The sequence below is a fragment of the Pelodiscus sinensis genome, chromosome 6 (assembly GCF_049634645.1).
Source record: "Pelodiscus sinensis isolate JC-2024 chromosome 6, ASM4963464v1, whole genome shotgun sequence".
Lineage (NCBI taxonomy): Eukaryota > Metazoa > Chordata > Testudines > Trionychidae > Pelodiscus > Pelodiscus sinensis.
In genome coordinates this window covers 1,043,246-1,063,179 of record NC_134716.1, presented here as the reverse complement: position 1 = coordinate 1,063,179, position 19,934 = coordinate 1,043,246, and the positions used below count along the sequence as shown (strand labels likewise).

General features: G+C 47.9%; 1 protein-coding gene across 10 annotated transcripts in view; it reads right to left on the bottom strand.

The window, feature by feature from the left end:
- The window catches only part of PAX5 (paired box 5), a 209,134-nt gene that overhangs the window by 175,068 nt on the left and 14,132 nt on the right, over positions 1–19,934 (bottom strand). For all 10 annotated transcript variants that reach the window (XM_075931256.1, XM_075931260.1, XM_075931251.1 and 7 more), the window contains exons 2-5: positions 19,756–19,921; positions 15,080–15,277; positions 7,124–7,188; positions 2,598–2,726 (exon numbers count right to left, since the gene is read on the bottom strand). In XM_075931256.1, coding sequence (XP_075787371.1) covers positions 2,598–2,726; positions 7,124–7,188; positions 15,080–15,277; positions 19,756–19,921 — 558 coding nt within the window. The remainder of the gene's footprint in view (positions 1–2,597; positions 2,727–7,123; positions 7,189–15,079; positions 15,278–19,755; positions 19,922–19,934) is intronic.

Here is a 19,934-nt window from a genome sequence, read left to right as displayed (position 1 = left end):
CCTCACACCGAGCCATCTGCCAGAAAGCTCCGTCCCGGGAAAGCTAAGGGAGCAGTGCAAAGTTCACTCTGCCCCCTTGTGCATTCGCACTACGGCGCAGCCCGTCATTAAACCATCGCACAGGCCTCGTCCTGAAATAATACAGTGTCCTACGACTGCACTTCCCAATAGCCCGCAGCGCCAAAGGGAGCGTTTGTACTACTCCCACCGCACTGAGGGTGCTTAGCTGTACACCAGTGGCAGTCACTGAGTGGGTCAGAAGGGTGTTCATGGAATGTACTGCAGGGTGGGAGTGGGGGTTAAGACCAAAAAAAAGCAATTCCATCATGTGGAACCATTTAGCTACACACTTACCAGGAGACCCTGTGTGCCCCACTTAATGAGTCAGCAGGGGGCAGCCCATTAGCTGGGCAGCTGAAGAGAGGACCTCTCTTTCGGATGGGAGTACTGGGGATGTGAGGCCTTTTGGGCTTTGAACCTTTCACATTCTCAAACTTTTCTCTGAAGCCATGAGAGTTTCCTTCTTCTGGACAAAATCTGAGACTCTCCTGGGGGTGCAGGAGCTGGGGCATTAGCAAAACTCTGGGGAGATCTTTGTCAGAGTTTGCAACACTGACATTGTCTCTCTCCCAGAGCTCAGGTGCTATGCAGCTTTTCAGTTCATGTGTTGCAGAAAAGGTTACCGCGGTTTTTTAAAGTCACCTGGCAGCACAGATCAACCTTGTAAAATCTCGGCCCAAAAGGAGAAAGTTTTGAAAAGTTACAAGCAACTGGAAAAGGGGCTGGAGGAAGGAGAATCTCTTCCAGTTTGTCTACCCTGGTTCCCATACTGCTTTCATCACCACAGTGGATGGTTAAGCATCCTCAGTTAACTACCAAGTTTGCTGCTGCTTACATCATAATGCCACCGTTTATTTGGATCGGCATGGCCTGCTTTTGAAATGGTCCAGGGTGCACTTGCACGCCCAATGAATGTGCACACTTACTGCCATTGCATGTACAAACGGAGACGCTGCACCCACGCAGCCAGCTGCTGTCGGAGTGAAACCCAGCCCCCACTGAGGTCAATGGCAGTTTTGCAATTGACTTCGACGGCCCCAAGATTTCACCCTTGGTGTCGAAATGGCCATGCACAGCTCTGGGAATTGCCATGGACACTCGCTTGGTTGGGGACTGGCCCTCCGGGCTGTTTAAAGGGCAGGCTCGCTCTCTGTGTGTACATATAAAGAACAGGATGAGCTGAACAGGGGAGTAACGGAATAAAACATGACGTCTGGCTGTCTGGGAGGCTCAAGGCCACAGAGAAACCATTGCTTTTCCGCTTCCCGACCTAGGGTTTACAAACACACCTGGGTTATTTCTCCCCTGGAGGAATGTGTATGTAACGCTCATTAACAGACCACCACTGCCCTTTGACTATGTCTGTGCTTTGGAACCGTACTTGCACAAAAGCAATGTAATTTAAGCAGCAGGAGGAAAGGGGTAGCAACAACTGGGCAGAAAAAAACCAAACTCAGGCCTCATCCTCCAGTCATTGCCAGATACAAGTAATTTACACACGTGAGAAGTCTCAGTAAAGTCACATACAACGCGTACGGGATCAAGCCCCAAACTTGGCCAGCATTAAAATCGTTGATGACAATAGGCAGGTGCGGCTGGCATGTTCTCCTGACCATATTTCCTAGCCTCTGGAATGCCTGGGGTTCGATAGTAAGAAACACCCTTTACCGTGTCTCGGGGAAAGAGACGGTTTAATTTAAGGCATCATAAAAAAATTCAAACTCAAAAGATCCCATCCTTTTTAATAAATGATCCCTATTTTTAAAGGTGATGCAGCGTGTTCAGCAGAGCGACACCCACGCTGTGCAGTGACATTTAGCTACGAACCTTAAGAAGAATGCGAAAACTATAGGAAATGCTCCATGCAAAGCAAAACCCGGCTGGCGTTTGTGCAGCCTTTGCTGTCAACAATTATCAATGGGCGCTGGGGATGTGCTGGAGAAAGGAGACTGTTCCGATAAGCCATCCCCACCTTGGAGGAGTCTAACACCTCTGCTGTCTTTAGTTTTTAACAAGGTGCAGTGTTGTGCCCTCGTAATCATGCGTCTTGCCATTTGCACCAATGGCAGGAAACTGCACGAATTGCATTCCGTTGTGTTCTTAATGAACTGGGAAAGGCAGGGTTTTATAATCTAGGACACTGGCACCTGACAATGGGACCAATCCTGCTTCCATTCTGGCTGCCACTGACGCCAAGTGCAGCCCAGGCGGGCTAGCTGGGCCTGACTGTAATCTCATAGGAATGGGAAGGAACTCCATTGTCACACCAGCCTGAAAACCTTGCCACTGTCTGCTTCGCCTGGCTGCCCCCCAGCCATGCAATCGCTCCCCAGTAGAAAGAGACACGGGCCAATTCACGCCTTAACGGATACAGTAACAGGCAGGTTACGTGGGTCCAGCCAGACAAGTGGATCTGGCGAGTTCTGAGGAGGTGACTATTGAATCCAATAGCAGGAAGACCAGCTCTCCCACCGCCCGGCCCTTTCCCCCATGTGCCCCCCCCCCCCCCCCAGCTCCAAGAAAATAAACCCCTTTACCTTCGTCGCGTTTGCGCTTGTTGCTTTCGGCGCTGGGGGATGTAATTCCCAGAATTCCACTAATGGAGTAGGAGGAGCCGGCGGAATCCGTGCTCGCTGAGGAGACCTGGGTCACGGACCCCGTGGAGGCTGCAATTACAAGCAGAGTCGTCAGCGTGCCGCCGGACGGGACAGCCAAGGCACGTGCACGATGTTGGCCATCTTGGGACTGCCCTGGGAGGCGCTGCTCATGCCCAGAGCCACCAGCACTCAGCTGCCTCTGCAGTGCCCCCGTGGCAGCGGAACGGGGCGATATTGCCTCTGACTCGGGAGTTGGGCGCACAGCAAATCCGGGGTCGAACACACAGCCACCTGCGGTATGGGCTGTGCGTGTGCCCCTGCCGCGGGGCTCGCAGGCCCCTCTCTGTGACTCAGGCAATGGAGCAGGCCTGGGCCACCTCAGCCGTGGGGCATGGTCGAAGCGCAGGACCTGCCCAACGTGGGATTCTGGCAGGGGTGAGGAAGGGAGGGAGCCGGTTAGACAGAACCTGCTGGGAGAAAGGAGTCCCTGGATTAGGGCAAGGCCTTGTGGAGCAGCCAGCGGCCTGGTTCCATGCTCTCTCCCCTTCTTCTTCACAGGGAGAATCGCTGGAAGCTGGAAGGGAGCTGGGCAGCCCCTGGCAACTCTCCGACTCGCGGCCAGGAGTGAAGTGAGGCCGGCACACTGGGAGGCTGGTCCGGGCTTTCCAGAGGAGGTGGAAATACGGCCTCCTCCCTTGGTCTGGAGGCAGGGCAAAGGGAGGGCCTGGTTCTCCCTCCTCTTCCCTCTGCCCCCAACCCAACTGGGGTAACCCAGAGACAGTCAAACTGTGATGTGGCCCCCAGAATGCCCAATGAACGCCCAAGACTTTGTGGACTCTAGAGTTGGGGCCTGCTGGCCACTCTGGGAGCCCCGCCACCGCAAGGAAAGCAGCCTTGGGCCCTCCGTGCAGTGTGGGGGCCAGGGCTGCCTCATGGCTCTAGGAGGGGGGGCAGCGCAAACAGGGGCAAAGGGGCTGAAACTGGCACCACAGCTGGGGCTAGGAGCACAGTCCCGGGTGTGGGTCCTGCAGCGTGTGCGGGGCCAGGAGCAGAGCCCCTGGTGTGGGACCAGCAACCAGGACCTTGGGCATGGGGCTAGTGGCTGGGACCCTGCACAAAATCTGGGGGTGCTTGCAGCAACCCCACACTCCTAGTTCCCTATTTGTACAGCGCCTAGTGCAACGGTCCTGACTGGGGCTCCTAGGCACCAGTCAGTAACAACTACACTGTGCGGGTACGTCTCGACTACATCCCTTTTTCTGAAACAGGATGTAAATTAGACGTATCGAAATTGCTAATGAAGCGGGGATTTAAATATCCCGCACTTCATTAACATAAAAATGGCTGCCACTTTTTTTCGGCACGGAGCTTTGTCGGAGAAAAGCAGCAGTCTAGAGGCTGATCTTTCGCCAAGGGAAGCCTTTTCCGATAGATCCTGTATACCCGGTGTTACAAGACATAAGGGATCTATCGGAAAAGGCTTCCCTTGGCGAAAGATCAGCCTCCAGACTGCTGCTTTTCTCCGACACAGCTCCGTGCCAAAAAAAAGCAGCAGCCATGTTTATGCTAATGAAGCGCGGGGTATTTAAATCCCTGCTTCATTAGCAATTTCGATACGTCTAATTTACATCCTGTTTCCGAAAAGGGGATGTAGTCTAGACATACCCTGCTTGTCTTCCGGACCCCTGAGGGCCGGTGAGCAGAGCCACACCTGTCCTACTCCTTATACCTGCCCTCCCCCCCGGTTGTTGTGCTCCATCTGCCTTTCTCTTTCTCCCCTCGGCTCCCTCGCAGGCGATGCATTGAATATCCCACGCTGAGCCGCTACCAAAGACTCTCGTGTGATCTGGAGTTAACCCGAAGCCACGGCCCAAGACAGCTGCTGTATTATTAGTGAGGGACCCACAGGGCTGGGAACCTGCCCGCAGCGGCTGCCATTGGCCAGCATTACCCAGAATACTAAATGGAAGGGAAGCCCCACGCCAGGGCCTGCTATGGGAAGCCTGCGAAGCAGGTTGTCTAATGTCTGCTGATCGGCTCACAGCCGTGAAGAGGTGGACCGGCTCTGGATGGAGAGGGTCGTTGTCATGCTAATGCATAGCACTTACACAGGTCACTTTGTGCTCACAAAGCATGCTGGAGATGCAAACTGATTAGCCTTCAACACAACCCCTAGGAAGCAAGTAATTAAACAAGTTCTCCAGGAGGGAAACTGAGGCACAATGGCTAAGTGATGTGACCAAGGGCACAGGGGATTAGTGTCCAAGCCAAGAGTTCAAATCCCAGCACTGACTCCCTCTGTAACCATGGACAAAACACTTACTCTCCTTCCTTTGGTCTCCCCATTCCCCTTCGTGTGTGGTAAAAGTTAGTCAATGTACAGGACTCACTGCCCGGCTTCCGCCAGCACAAACAGGCAGCAGATCCCCGGGGTGAAAACCCAGGCAGAGCTAGAGTGAGGAGATACCAACAAGCCTGGGTCTCGGAGCCAAAGAGCACGGCACACAGAGTGGGCAGAGGATGGAGCAGAACCCCCACCAGAGCTGCCTAGGACACGGCAGACCGTGCATGGCAGGGGAGGGGAGGTACTGGCCTGGCCTATGGGATGTGTCATTAATGATGATCAATGTAAATTTAGAGCTGCCAGCCAGCGCTGCTGCTGTGCCCCTGTGGCCTCTTCCAGGTTCTCCACAGCTGACTCCCCATCAGGGAAGCAGACACGTGCTTTGGGCCAAGGCAGCAGGGTGTTGTCCCCTCTGGGGAGGCATGAGGGGCCGGGCTGCCATCCCACAGCTGCTAAGCCCAGAGTGCCAGCAGGCAGAGTCTGTGCTCCCTTTGGGCTTGGCAGCCACTGCACCTCGATCAGCCTCTGAGCTTCTCTCTGTGTATGGCAAAGCAGAGTCAGGATCTGCTCCTGTATAAACCATGGCCAGGTCCTCCGGGGCCATTGGCAGGGCTGCTATTGCCCTCGCCGGCAACACAAGCTTTCAATTACCACTCTCACGAGCTGATGAGGCTCTGAGAGCCACTTGCTTGATCAAACAAGCCCAGATGTTTGGCTGACGCAGGAGGGCGGGGTGCACATCCGCACATGCCTCCGTGCATAAAAGAAAATGTATTCTGCACATGCATGGAAAAAATAAGAGGGAGCATTGCTCCTGAGAAGTGAGCATTAGCCCCAGGTTGCACATGCGGCCCAGCTTCGGCTGCCTTTCCTCGCACTGAGCAGCACCGTGTCCTACCATAGCTATTTGCAGAATAAGGTACCAGAGCCACAAGCCAGAAGGGCTTAACGGAGGTCCTATTTTGCAGCATTGCTGGTAACAGAACCCAGCCTGAGTCCTGGTCTTGTCCTTGGGATGAAGGAACATCTTCCTTGCCTTTCAAAACTCTCCACGGAACACCCTGTTACTAAGGAAGCAACCCCAAGTCTCACCTTTGGAGGGTTAGCTCCTCAAAAAATGAGGAGTAACGTTAATTTGAACCAAGGGGTTTGGTTTGAACTAACACGTCCTGGCGTTCACTTTCACTTTCGAAACAGCTGTTGAGCAGAGTAACGCGCCAGCGAGATCTTGCTAATGAAGCCCGGGATATTTAAATCCCCGCTTCATTGACTATTTCGAATGCCTGCATTTGCATCCCTAGTTCAGACTAGGGGGCAAGTGTAGACATACCCTAAAGGACATATCTGGGTTAACTGAAGTAAATCCCTGTGTTCTGCCCAAAAGGAGGCATGAATGCTCCGGGACATGGAAATGCCAGATGAGGCCTGCTCCACCAGATTATCTGAATTAGCATTAATAAAGGAAGAATATGTGATATACATGCAGTTGCCTAAGACCATGTTTAGAGAGAGCAAAAATCTCCACAAACAAGAAAGTTGGGCTGAACTGTGTGTGTCACAATTGCTATCTCCAGCCATGCATCGCATCAGAGCCTGGCTAAGGCACGCTGTCCTGGCCTAAACCTCTGCATCTGAATGAAGAAGGAGAAGGAAAGAAAAGGAGAAGAAAGTTTGGAAAGTTTTGGTACCTCTTCACTCAAGACTGCAAGTGCACAAAGAATGGTAGCAGGGATGGTTGATAGAAGAAAAAAACACATTCAAAACTACTTACTGACTAATGATGCAGAAAATGTTATGAATAAGTATCCCTTTCTTGATTTATTACTTTAATTATCTGACATTCTATAGACCCCCATTAGTGGGGGGGTGGTTTAGATTTCAATTTTCTGTCTCACGGTGAAAGCTATTTATCATAATAATCAGTAAAATTCAAAACCTTTGAGCAGTATTTAGAAAATTCATTTACCATGTTCAGCCCTTGCAGGATGACAAAGAAGGCACATTAGGACGAGTGCTGAAGTGTTTTATGCAGAATTATCTGTCCATACGAGTGATTAAAAGTTCTTTAGATTATTTGTATTCCATTGTATTATTTTTTTAATATAAAAAAAGTTTCACTTACCTATGCTGTGACTAGAGGCTGGGACTTGCTGGTTGGGTGGTTGCTGTACTTTAGTCCGTATGATCCTGCATGGAGTTGGAAAGAAACAAAGGGCTCTTTATTATTAGGCATGCACAGTATAAAAATGGCAGGTAAATAATAACAGCGCATGGAAACACCAAAGGCTCTTTCGTCCCCTCAGGACACTTAGCCGGTAAAGAAAACACCTTTTCCTGTGTTCTTCCATTGAAATCTTATAAAAGTTACACAACTGGGCAGATCCAGGGCCAAATTTTCAAAACTGCTGAAGGCCCAGATCCTCAAAGGCATTTGGGAACCTCTCTGAAATCCATGAGAGTAAAGTACGTAAAAACACCTGAGAATCTGGGCCTAGGTGAGCGAGAAGACCATGTGCCATTGAGATTCAGGTGCCTAAGCACCTACGGTTTTCAGCTGCCTGAAAACACAAGTAAATGCCAAGCTGGATTTTCAAAAGTGTCGAGGTGCCCAACTCCTGTTGATTTCAGTGAAAATTTGGCACCAACTTATTTGAAAATCACCTGTCTTTAGGTGCCTAAATACCATTAAAAATCTGGCCCAAAGTCACTGTAGAAAATGGGACTTACACTCCAAGTCTCTTAGTGCTTTAGAAATTTTCACCCCAAATAAACATAACAGTAAGCCAACAAATCTCGAACCAAATGCAAGACATTGAAACTCAAAAATTACCTTGTCATAGACCATCTTCTGCTGCCTTTTACACTGATGTAAAACTGGAGTAACTCTATGAATTTCAAAGGGGTGACTCCCAATTTACACCAGTGCTTCCATAGAGCAGCATCTGTTACAGTTGTGCATGTGGCATAGAAAGACACGGAGGCTTTTTGGAAAGGAGGAGTTGACAAGAAAGGCAATAGGAATGCATTGGCAAAAAGCAACAGTGACACTGTCGTAACAGGAGAGACGTTGGGTCTGAGTCTCCTCCCCATGACATAAATGGGGGTTTTGCCATTGGCTTCAGCGGAAGGAAAATCAGACCCAAACACTGACAGTAGAGTGGTCTTGACTCAGCTGATACATAGTTCATTGGCATGCTTCTCGTAGTGGACGTGTATGTTTTATGTACTGGTCTGACAGCATGCGGTGGGGATGATTTCTCCCGGGGCTATTTAATAAGCTCGATTCCCAGTTTAGGCCTTGCTGTACACCAGTTTTTTGCACATTGACATGTTCACCCAAGAATGCCAAAACTTCATTCATGAACCGACCATGTAAAGTGATAATGCAAGTCTGCATTTGTGCACTCAGCCAGTCCAAAAGGAAGAAGCTAATTTTTTTCCCCAGACCAGGCCTCATCATTCAGACTCTTTTATGTACAATCAGTTTTCTGTAGCAATTTTCACTAATCCCACTAGCTCTTTTTCTATTATTTTAGAACCATTCGGTAGTGACCACAATAGTAACAACACCTAACAATTTATAGGGAGTTTTTCATCGGAAGGGCTGACTGTTCTTTACAAAGCAGGTCAGTATCATGTTCCCTGTTTTACAGAAAGGGAAACTGAGGCACAGAAGGGGGCAATGACTTGCCCAAGATCTCGCAGCAGGACAGTGAGAGAGCCAGGAACAGAATCCAGCTCTGGGTCTCCTGAGACCCAGCCCTATACACTAGGCTCCTACTCACATGTCCTCCCATGTTTCTCTACTGAGCAGACATAGGCGGTGAGACGCGCTCCCTAACATGGAAACTGAGTCTCTCCCATTGCGCTGTGAAAGCTGCGGATTGGGAAGCAACCCTGGGTGCTGAGTGCTAATCACTATGCTCCCCGATGGGGAGTCCACACCGGTTTAGTGCTGCCAACATTCTTTGCCCCCAAGAACAAGACAGGATTTTTGGAGCTGGGACCCAATCCCGTATTATTAAAATCAGTGAGAGTTTTGCCACTGACCTCTGTGTGGGGCAGGACGGAGCCCCTCTAGTGAGATCCAGCCTTACAAGAGTGAAGCAGGGGAAATAACAGTTTGCACGAGGATTTTGAGTTGTCAAAGTGAAAGAAAAGAATTCAGGGCCTTCTCGCATGTAAATATCTTTATTTCTGGAGGGCGAAGGGATAACAAAGCAGCTGGTGAGCTTGCAGATTACAAGAGTGGCACTAATAAGTATGATTAATTAAACTTTATTGTCATGAACTTGCTCCTGCTGAGGAGTATCATATGATTAATAGTAATTAATATTATTAAGTATTGGTTGCATTTAATGGAGGCTCTCCCAAATCTGAATTCTAGTCTAGCTGGGTTCTTATCCTGGGCTCATCACCATAGTACCTGAGCACCCTCCACTCGTGCACGGAGCGATGTGGCAGGTGCCTGCCGTGCATTAGTGGGAGTCATGTTGTGCTAGGATGCATTCAGATGTCCTACGAGGATGGGCATGGTACAAGAACCTGGCTAGAATGCACGGTGTGCAAGCCAGCTCCTTGGTGCAACACACCATTCACTGCACGTGTAACCACCGTGATGGATGGGAGGAGTGTTCTCCTTTTCTAAACGCCCCATCTCTGCCACCGTGTCAAGGCTGCTCCCACGCTGGTACTTGGAGTGCGGAAGGTGGGCTGTTTAGAAAAGGACAGCACTCCTCCCATCCATCACGCCCACACACTTGCTGGGCGTGGCGCACTATCCCCGCTAGTGGCACAGAGGCCACGGAGACAGAGAGAATAATGACTCTAGGCCAGTGTTTCCCAATTGTATTTGGCCACAGAACCCTTTAAAAAAAAAAGCTGCCAGGGGAAACCAGTCGACCAAAAAAAAAAAATTCAGAAAAGGGGGAAAAACTGTCAAGCAAAAAGAAAAATGCCGGCCCACCCCTAAGACCACAGCAGCCCCAGGTGACCACCCGGCTCGCACATCCCTAAGACCACCTCTGGGGGGGGTGATCGGGTTCTCGCAGAACCCTTCTTTTCACTTCGCAGAACCCCTGGCTTTCAGCTCCTGCGGTACAGGCCGTACCTAGCAGCCTAGCGGAGTGGGGAGATTCCCTTATTCCCCTCTGCAGCCATTGCTTGTGGCCAGGTACTTCACAAGCCAGGAGCAAGCGCTCTCAGGGTATGTCTACACTGCAAAGTTAATTGGAAATAACAGCCGTTATCTCCAATTAACTTTAATAGCATCTATACATGCAAACCGCTATTTTGAAATTAATTTGAAATAGCAGAGCGCTTAATTCGAATTTGGTAAACCTCATTCTACAAGGAGTAACGCCAAATTCGAAATAGCTATTTTGAATTAAGTGCTGTGTAGACACTTAATTCGAAATAAGGGGCCTCCAGCCTTCCCAGGGAGCCCCGGTGGCCACTCTGGGCACAACCAGGAAAACTTACTCTCCTCTCCCCCAGCCCCGGAGCCATTCAAGGGGTAGACCCTGGCCACAGTGCCTGTGCCAGCTCCAAGCCTGCTAGCCCAGAGCCAGCAGTGGCCACCGGGGCCCCTGACCCAGTGGCCCCAAAACATGAGCCAGCAAGCCACTGGCAGCCAGCCCTCCACCGCTCCCCAGGAGCAGTCTGCCAGCTCCCAGGAGCCTGACAGGGGCTGGAGAAGGCGGGCGCCTTCCTGGTCCAGGGTGGAGATCATGGACCTTACTCAGGTTTGGGGAGATGCCCCCAACGTCCATGATCTCTGCGCTAGATGGAGGAACGCAGCCGTCTATGGCAGGATAGCTGCCAGCCTGGCCACCAAAGGCCACATGCGAACCCAGGAGCAGGTTCGCATGAAAATCAAGTTGGTCTGGTGAGACCCCCAACCCTGAGCCCTGAGCTTCCCCTCCCCCTTCTTCCCTTTGCTTCCCCCTTCCAGCTCCCTCCTCCCAGGTTTTCCCCCTCCCCTCTCCCACCCTCTCTCTTCCCCTCTCCCACCTCCTTTTCCCAGTCTCCCCAGAGGTTCATGCGCCTCCTCCCCAGTTTTGTTCAATAAACCCAGTTTGTATTTTTGAACAGACGTGTCTTTTGTTTGACATCAGGAAGGGGGGCTAGGGAGGGGTAAGTGGAAGGACGTGAGGGAGGAATGGAGCACGAGCCCCCGATGGGGAGGACTGGGGAGGCTCTGAGGTTTTGTGTGTAGATGCATTAATTTGAATTAGCTTAATTCAAATTAACTATTTTGAATTAAATTAACTCGACTTAACGCTGTAGTGTAGACATATCCTTACTGAACAGCTTCTGATGGGAGCCTAAATTGAGGGTTACATTTTAAAAGCACTTCTGTGGTTTATATGTCTAGGCCCCATTTTCATCCCCACAAGGGTCCTGTTTGCATCTTTAGGTGTCTCAATACTATTAAAAATCTGCTCCAAGCTGCTGTTGAAAATGCTCCTAAGCCACTTAGGTGCTCTGGTCACTGTTACCCTGAGCTGATGTTAATTACCCTGTGCACAAACCCATGCATGTAGCCATGTACTGTGTGTGAGTGGGTATTGTATCCACCACACTGTGGCGCTCGGCTCATGTTGATGGTTCTCACTGTGAAAATCAGAGCTTTACATTTTAAAAGTAGCGGACTGTTCTTCCCCAGGGGCCAGAGAAACACAAATCCCTGAGGGCAACAGTTAATCCGAAACGGGGATGTTGCACATCACTCTACATATGCACACCAGCCCCATGGCTTCTGTTCTGGAGGGTCTGTCAGATGATCATGCCCCGCCTGGCTAGTCTTCCCACAGGACTCTCGGACCCTCCCTGAACTGGATGATCTGCGTTTAATGGAAGAGGCCTAGCAAACCCCAAGTCATAACAGGAGCCCTTAGCTCCAGAAGTGCATTGGCTGCAGTGGGGATGACCTCGCGTGAGCAAAGATGTGCAGGTCAGACACTCCTGTCCCAATGCAGCAGAGGGTGTAAGTATGGGTATGTCTATACTACCATCCTAGTTTGAACTAGGGTGGTTAATGTAGGCAACCAGAGTTGCAAATGAAGCCCGGGATTTGAATTTCCCGGGCTTCATTTGCATATTGCCGGGCACCGCCATTTTTAAATGTCCGCTAGTTCGGACTCCGTGCCCGCAGTTCCACGAGGAGTAACGGTAGTTCGGAATAGGAAGCCTAATCCAAACTACCTAGTTCGTGCCGCGTGGAGCCGCGGGCACGGAGTCCGAACTAGCGGACATTTAAAAATGGCGGCGCCCGGCAACATGCAAATGAAGCCCGGGAAATTCAAATCCCGGGCTTCATTTGCAACTCCGGTTGCCTACATTACCCTCCTAGTTCTAACTAGGGTGGTAGTGTAGACATACCCTAAATGCTTAATGTTAACCCTGCACTTGTGTCCCGGGAATAGGAAAAGGCTGCAGAATTGGGGCCTGATGTATTTGGAGTAGATTCCCGGCTCAATGTCATCAGCAGAGTTTTTCTCACATGCAACTGCAAGTGCTACCCAGCACCAAGGGGTAGCGAGGTGCCAAAAATGAGTCTTCACAGTCAACCAAACAAATGCAGAAAGGGTGAATGCATTCCAACGGGAGGCTCGCCATTGCAGATGGGTGAGAAAGGAGCAGCTTTCCACCCAGTCACGGAACGCCTTTTTCACAAGCGATAGCGATTGCTCCGTGATATCAAGGGGACAAAAAATACAGGGGGCGGTAGAGAAGGCAACAAAAGAGGGCAATGTCAAAGCTGGACGAAAACGTGTGAGAGGCTGGGTTAGACTGTACTCTCGTTAGGACAGGGAGTGTTTCTTGGATATGTGTTTGTAGAACACTTAGCACAATGAAGCCCTGGCCCTGAGGTGTAATAATAATAATAACTAATAGACAAGCAAGACTCACATGGATTTCAGTGGGAGTGAAGCTAGCCATCAGATATCTGGTGACACCAAGCACTGAGAGTTTCTTTCAGCCCTTGCTTTCTGTTTTGGTTCTCAGACTATTCTCTTTCCTGCCAAAATCTGTGACTCTCTCTCTATGACTGAATGCTGCTATGATTTTATTTCTAGGCAGGAAACTGCAGGCAGCATTAAACATTTTGAATTGCCTACCCAGTCTTTGCACTTATTCCCATGAATCGGTAACTTTTGATTAGGAAGTAAAGGGCCTTCCATTGTTTTTCATGTTATCTTGCAAGAGATTATTAATACTTAAGGGGGAATTCTACAAGGTCATCAAGGCTAGGTTCTCCCAAAAGCCATACAAGATAATACAGCATCTCTTTAATACCTAACCCTACACACACATGGAAATTTAGGGTTAGCTGCATTCTGGGAATTTGGATGAAATTGCATTAAAACTTTCCTGATTTTTAAAACCATGCACACACACAAAATGGATTCACAGGCCAACTGAGTTTGAATTTAGACTTAAAGGGGTTTTTATGTTGACTCTGCGCCATCAACTATGAAAACCCCTTGGAGAATAATATGCGGAAACTATATAAATGAATGTTGCTCACCATCTAGAATGAATGAGAATAGTTTAATTATTTGTATCCCTTGCTTTCAACACTTGTTAGCTGACTTTTGTAACTGTTCACAAGATGTTTCTCAACACTGCCATGATGAACACTTGTTTTTCTCTTCAATGTGAGCTAATATCTCATCCATCAAGCAAGAGTATTGGTTTCCTAAGTAGTCCTGCTTAAGATTCATGTAGGGGGAGCACTTTAAAAAAATAATTAGACTTTATACCTCTAGTGGGCCCCAATTCTGTGCCCAAGAGAGTCGATGGTAAAGTGCCCATAATGCAGGATCAGGCCCCAACCTTGAATCTCAGGTTCTAAAAGTTCTTTAAAAAGGAACGAGCCTCCAAACGCCCCTGTGGAGAGCAGGGCCGGCTTTAGGAAGTGCGGGGCCCAATTCGAACCAAATTTTGATTGAGCAAAAAAAAAAAAAAAAATCAACCCAGCACACAAAGAAACAAGTCACCGCCCCTTTAAATCCCCAGCTACAGGGCAGAGTCCCGCCTTCCAGCAAAACCCACGGGCCGACCCCCCCTTCCGGGGTGCACAGAAGCCGCCGCACTCCTCCTCCGGGTCCGATGCCCCCTCCCGCAGCACGCCCAGCACCGAGTATAGGGCGCAGGGCCCTCTGGCTTTAGGGTGTGGGGCCCTTTCAGGCGCGGGGCCTGATTCGAGGGAATCGGGCGAATCGGCCTAAAGCCAGCCCTGGTGGAGAGGTAAATTTGCCACTCATTGGATAGCTGAGGCATGTGAAGATTACAGACCAGATTCCATCAGCATTACTCTCAGTGAGTGCTACCTTACTCAGCCAACATGAATCTGGCCTAAGGGAATCGAGAAACACTGACATGCTGTAACCATTAGACCTCACTCCTGCCTGCTGATGAAGGGGCAATTGCCCCACAACCTAAAGATTCAAAGGGGCCCGAAGCTCCCAGTGGCGGTGGCTGGAGCCCCCAGAGCACCGTGCCATGCCGCATGCTCCGTGCAGCTCTTAGGGCTGGGATGAAGGGCTAGCGCCGCACTCCAGGTAGCGCTGAGAGCTGGCTAGCACAGCCCCTCCCCTTCAGCCTGAGGCTCCACTGCTTCCAGGAGCATGGAGTTGGCCCCACGCACACCTGGCCTGTCGGGCCTCCCTGACTTCACTCATTCCCACTCTTAGCTGCTAGAACGCTGGATTCAAGCCTTTTTTAGATCACCACCAGTCCAGGTCACTGGTGGCCTCGACTTTATCCCTGGGGAGTGCTTATCCCCTGAACTCCCTTGCTGCCAACCCAATACTGCAAGCGGTCTCAGATACACAGGGGTCATTAACAGCAAAAAAACTACCAGCCAGGACTAGGATGCCGCCGCCACGCTGCATGGGGACAGAAATTGCTCAGAATATGCCACTCGCTCGCCTCTGTGCTCAGCCACTGGCTTTTGTGGCTGCTCAACCCACTCAGAAAACAAACAGAAGCTGTATCACTTGCACATCACCCAGGAAGAACCCAAATGAGGAGCCCCTGCAAATTCTCGCTGACCTGTCCACATCTGTACCTGTTAATTGAGCTGACGCTGGGGACCGTGTCATTGTCACACACTCGCTCGGCTAGAAGTCGATCCCTGATCTCCCAGGCAAACATGGTGGGATTTTGGCGTTTATACTCTGCGATTTTTTCAACGACTTTGGGTGTGGCGACCTTTGGTTTGGAGCCTCCAATCACTCCAGGCTTAATGCTTCCAGTCTCATAGTACCTGGGAGAGAATCCAAGGCAAAGCTTTAGTTACCAAGAGTTGGCAGACACCAAGATTGGACATTTACAGCGTGTGATATTTTAGTGCAACGTTTCTCCAGTCTCTTCTACAATACGTCTGCTCTTCCTCTCACACTTCCTGACTACGTTGTGCATTATCTCCCCAGTGGATTAATTTATAGTAATTGGAAATGGGACCCAGTTAAAAACATATAATTTTCCATAACAGCAAGACAATAGAAACAATGCAAGATTAAAGGGCATGCTGAGTTCCTAAATTAACTGGAAATGTATGTTATTAATCAGAGGTTGGGGCAATAATAGAAAGAAATCACATTCCGCACCATTTTTTGTACTGAATTCTTTTGTAGTAAATTACTCTTTGGATGGAAATTCACCTTCATTAATGTAAATGCCTTGTCATCACTTCAGAGCCACATGAAGGCTGGGTAAAGTAGTGCCATGACAAATCAGTGAAACATTTTGTGGTACTCTCTTTTCCTGGGAGCTACAGTTTCAGTATACAGCTCTTAAGGGGGAAACAAATATTTCTTCTTCACTCTTCTCAGAAGACAGTAGAGTGGTTGTTTCTTTAAATTTGTAGAGCCTGATACCATAACAGTAGCCCAGGTGTAAGCCTTACACACGTTGCTCTATTGACGTCAGAGAGATTACTCATGTGATTAAAAATTACTCCACTCAAACAGTAAGATGAGGGTTGTATTAAGGACATGGTGACAGATGCTCCGCTGGTATAAATGGGACCAACTTCACTTCCTTCAGTGGAGCTGCAACAATTGATTCCAGCTGAGTACTGATTTTTTTTTCACAAAACAAAAGATTGGAAAATACAGTAGAACCTCAGAGTTACAAACTGACTGGTCAGCTCCACACCTTGTTTGGAGCTGGAAGTACACAATCAGCCGACAGCAGGAAAGAAAAAGACAAATATAGTACAGCTCTGTGTTGAACATACGCTACTAAAATAAAATAAAGGGAAAGCAGCATTTTTCTTTGTCAAAATAGATTTCAAAAGTCAATGTCCAGTTGTAAACATTTCTGAAAGAACAACCGTCACATTTTGTTCAGAGTTACAAATATTCCAGAGTTACTAACAGCCCCATGCCTGTGATCGTAACTCTGAGGTTCTACTGTATTGCTCAAAGTGGGAGCCTTCTTCTGTCCACAGAGGACCAGGGGGAAACCTAAGGAAGAAAGTAACCTGTCTAAAGACTAAGCTTAAATGTTGTGCTGTACATGACAACTGAATGATGCTGTGCACTTTTTTTATAGTTTGTAATTTTCTAAGAACAAATGAACAATAACCCCAGAATTGACCTCAGAGGAACTGAGGTTTTTTCCCTATCAGACCTGATTCTGAAAGCTCTGTGCTTAACATTCCCGTTTCTTTATGAGATCTCCATACAGGGAAACCTTGCCAGTCAGGCCCATGCTCTGTCATCTTTATCAGCCTAAACCTGTTCATTGACCTTGGCACAGCCCATATTTTTAGCAGGATCTTTATTAGACCCCACCCAATAAAATCATAAGTTCATATAATATATTTTATCTGCAGCTACGTGATATCTGTGTTTGCAGGAAAACTAATTTCCTAAAATCTCGCCGATGCAAAAGGGCATGAACATATTATGGGACTGAAGTCTGTGTATCAAAGGCAGCTGCGTCCATCAAATTTCTTTGGCATTACAGGTGTAAGCATCCTGTGGGCACTTTCTTTTCAGGCTTAAAATTCCCTTTAGTGGGAGTAGCAAGATGACATTTGCATCTGTCTTCACATGAGTTTGGAACAAATGGTCTGTTCCTTTTCTGTCTCCAGGCACTCGATTGAGTACGATTACTGGAAGGTGATGAGCATCTGTGATGCATTAGCCCTTTGGGTTGTCCTGAGCTGAGCCTAACAATGAAGTTAAAGCAGGAAGAAAACACTTTCTCCCACTCCATGCCAGTTCCTTGTCCTGCCTTTTTCTGGGTTTCAATGTCCATTTCTTAAGGGGGAAACAAATATTTCCTCCTCACTCTGCTCAGAAGAAAGTAGAGTGATTGGTTCTTTAAATTCTGTTACCTCCAGCTCTGGACAATCTAGCCAACAGGCAAACAGGCAGCTGACAAGCAGCTGGGCGATGCCTTTGGACTCTGCAGACAGACAGGGCCCTAAATTCTACCTCGCTGAAGGACGCTGGCATAGAATGACCCCAATGACTATAAAGGGCATAAAATCAGGCTTTTATAAGCTTGCCCATGAATAACTTACTCCCAATTTCCCTGGAAAGCTGAGATAGCCAAGTGCAATCTTCAGGCCAACCAAACCTATAAAATCTACAGAGCTCTCTTCTCGCCTGGTTAGTCTTGGCTTTAACTTGAGGCATGGCCCACAGAGACTACAACTCCCACAATGCAATTCTCCCTCACAATCTGGCCCCAACCCATATTAAAGATGAGGACAGCTGCAATCTGCTTGATTTTATGCAAATTAGACCTGGTCCTTAAGCTCCAGGCCAGTTGCCAATGCTCCCCTTAGTGGGGTGGAGGGCAGACGCCCCTGTTCTAATGCTCTGTGAGCTAACAGCTACCTTCAGCCTCCTTCTGCCGCCATCAGCTCATCAACCCCAAAGGCTCACATTTATGTCTTTGAACAGTTCATTCCCCCTGCCCAGATCTGACTAAAAACACGTGGATTTCAAACATTCTCGGTTTCAGAATTTGGAATCAAATGATTTTACACGTGGATTGGTATTTTTTTTCCCCCACACGCAGCAGCTCCAATTACAGTGACATTTTACCCACCGTAATTATCAGTTATGAAAATAATGAGCTATGAAATTCCAATTTATTGTTGACAACTTAAATGACAAAACTGCAGAGCGGCTCTCTTAGCGCCATGATGCAAATATATCTAATGACAAATCTATTCACATCTGAAACAGGAAAGTGGCTGGACTTTCCCTGGTAGGCAAATGAGTTGCCCATTGATTAGTTTTGCACTGATACTAATAGAAATTGTTAGTACATCAGCTGGAGCGGAGAGGGGTCACAAATAAGGCCAGCACTCAGAGCAGAGCCAAAGATCAAATAGAACAGAGCTGCTTGAAAGTCCCATGCAAAACTCTCTCTCTGAAAGAGTAAAGCTAGCAGAGCCTGTGTGTGCTTTCAATGTCACCAAAGTGATATCGGCATAACTCCACCCAATTACACGGGAGCCAAAATGGCATGTGAGAGAAGAACCGAGTCCACTAGATTTCTCAGACCTTCTGTGTATCCCGAATGACTGGCTTTTATGGCATTATAGCAACTGTCTGAAAAGGACGACAGAGAAGATTCTCCAGTATAGACAATGAGTCTCATGGAATAAGGGTAAGAGACTCCTTAGCTTTGCCAGTGTTGTTTCATTTTGAGTACTGTATTTGTCCATGTGGCACTGCTGCTGCAGTTATTGCAGGGGGAAGACTCTATGTACACTGCTAGACAAATGTTTGTTCTAACAATCTTTATAACTATAGTCCGACCAATTAAAATTTTAAAAAAAGGTCAAAACACGACTAATACCAGTGGAAATCAAACAATGAAGTTAATTCACAATTGTTAATGCTCAATACACATTTTAAAAATGTTTCTGAGTTATACAGAGAAAATAGAAGGCAATAGAAAAATATGGCAGTTAAAAGTTACCAAGATACATGCATTCTTGTGCATTTAAAACCAGCCATATATGATATTTAGATTTGTGCACAAGGTATTAAAATGCAGTGATGATTTTCTGGAATCTATATCAAGTTCAAAACCAAATTCTGAAATGACAGAAATCCTTTTTTTAATTTAGAATTGCTTTACTACTTTGAGGGTAGCCATCTCTTTTGAGTGGAAATGCTCAAAGTATCAAAATTAAGAGAGTTAATGGTTACTTGTGGTACTTCGTGTTATCATTAGGAATACATCTTATTACAAGAATAAAACAAACCTTGAAATGAAATTATTGTGACAAATTTCAAAAGAGGCCTCGTAAATGAGTGTGCTGACTGACTACTTCTCTTGGTAGCTGTAGGGCCTAAAGTTTAGGTAGTGAAATGATGTGCTAAAAACAGAATTTCTTTAAAAAAACAAAGGGGTAGCTTTCACTGCCTGATTCATAACTTCTGTTTTCTTTTTCCATTGTACGGCAAATGACTCACAGATTCGTCAACTTGTGCAGTACACACAGGTGCAGGAAATTTAGACCACATATGCCATCCCACCCCTTTGCTTTTTTCGTTGTTTGCGAGAATTTTTTCATGAAGTAAATAAACAAAAAAAAGTATCACTTTCACTTCCCAGGTCAGACATCTTAAATTGTGAGTGATCCCTATGCAAACTCCTGTCATTCCTAGGTCGTTTCTATCACTCTCCCTTTGGATTTGTTTCTTGTTTTATAATCTTTGATCCAGGGACAATGTTTGATATTTTCCTTTACTGAAACAAAGTTACCTGCCAAGAATTTTGCTGACACAACCATGGCTGACCCGGAGCTGCCTGGAGATGTCACACGGCCTGACCCCTTGGTGAGCAAGTTCCACAATCCTTTGACGGACAACATCTGGAAGCGGACGACCATTCACAAAAACACCCCCTAACTGATTCACTCCTCCATGTCCTGAAACACATGG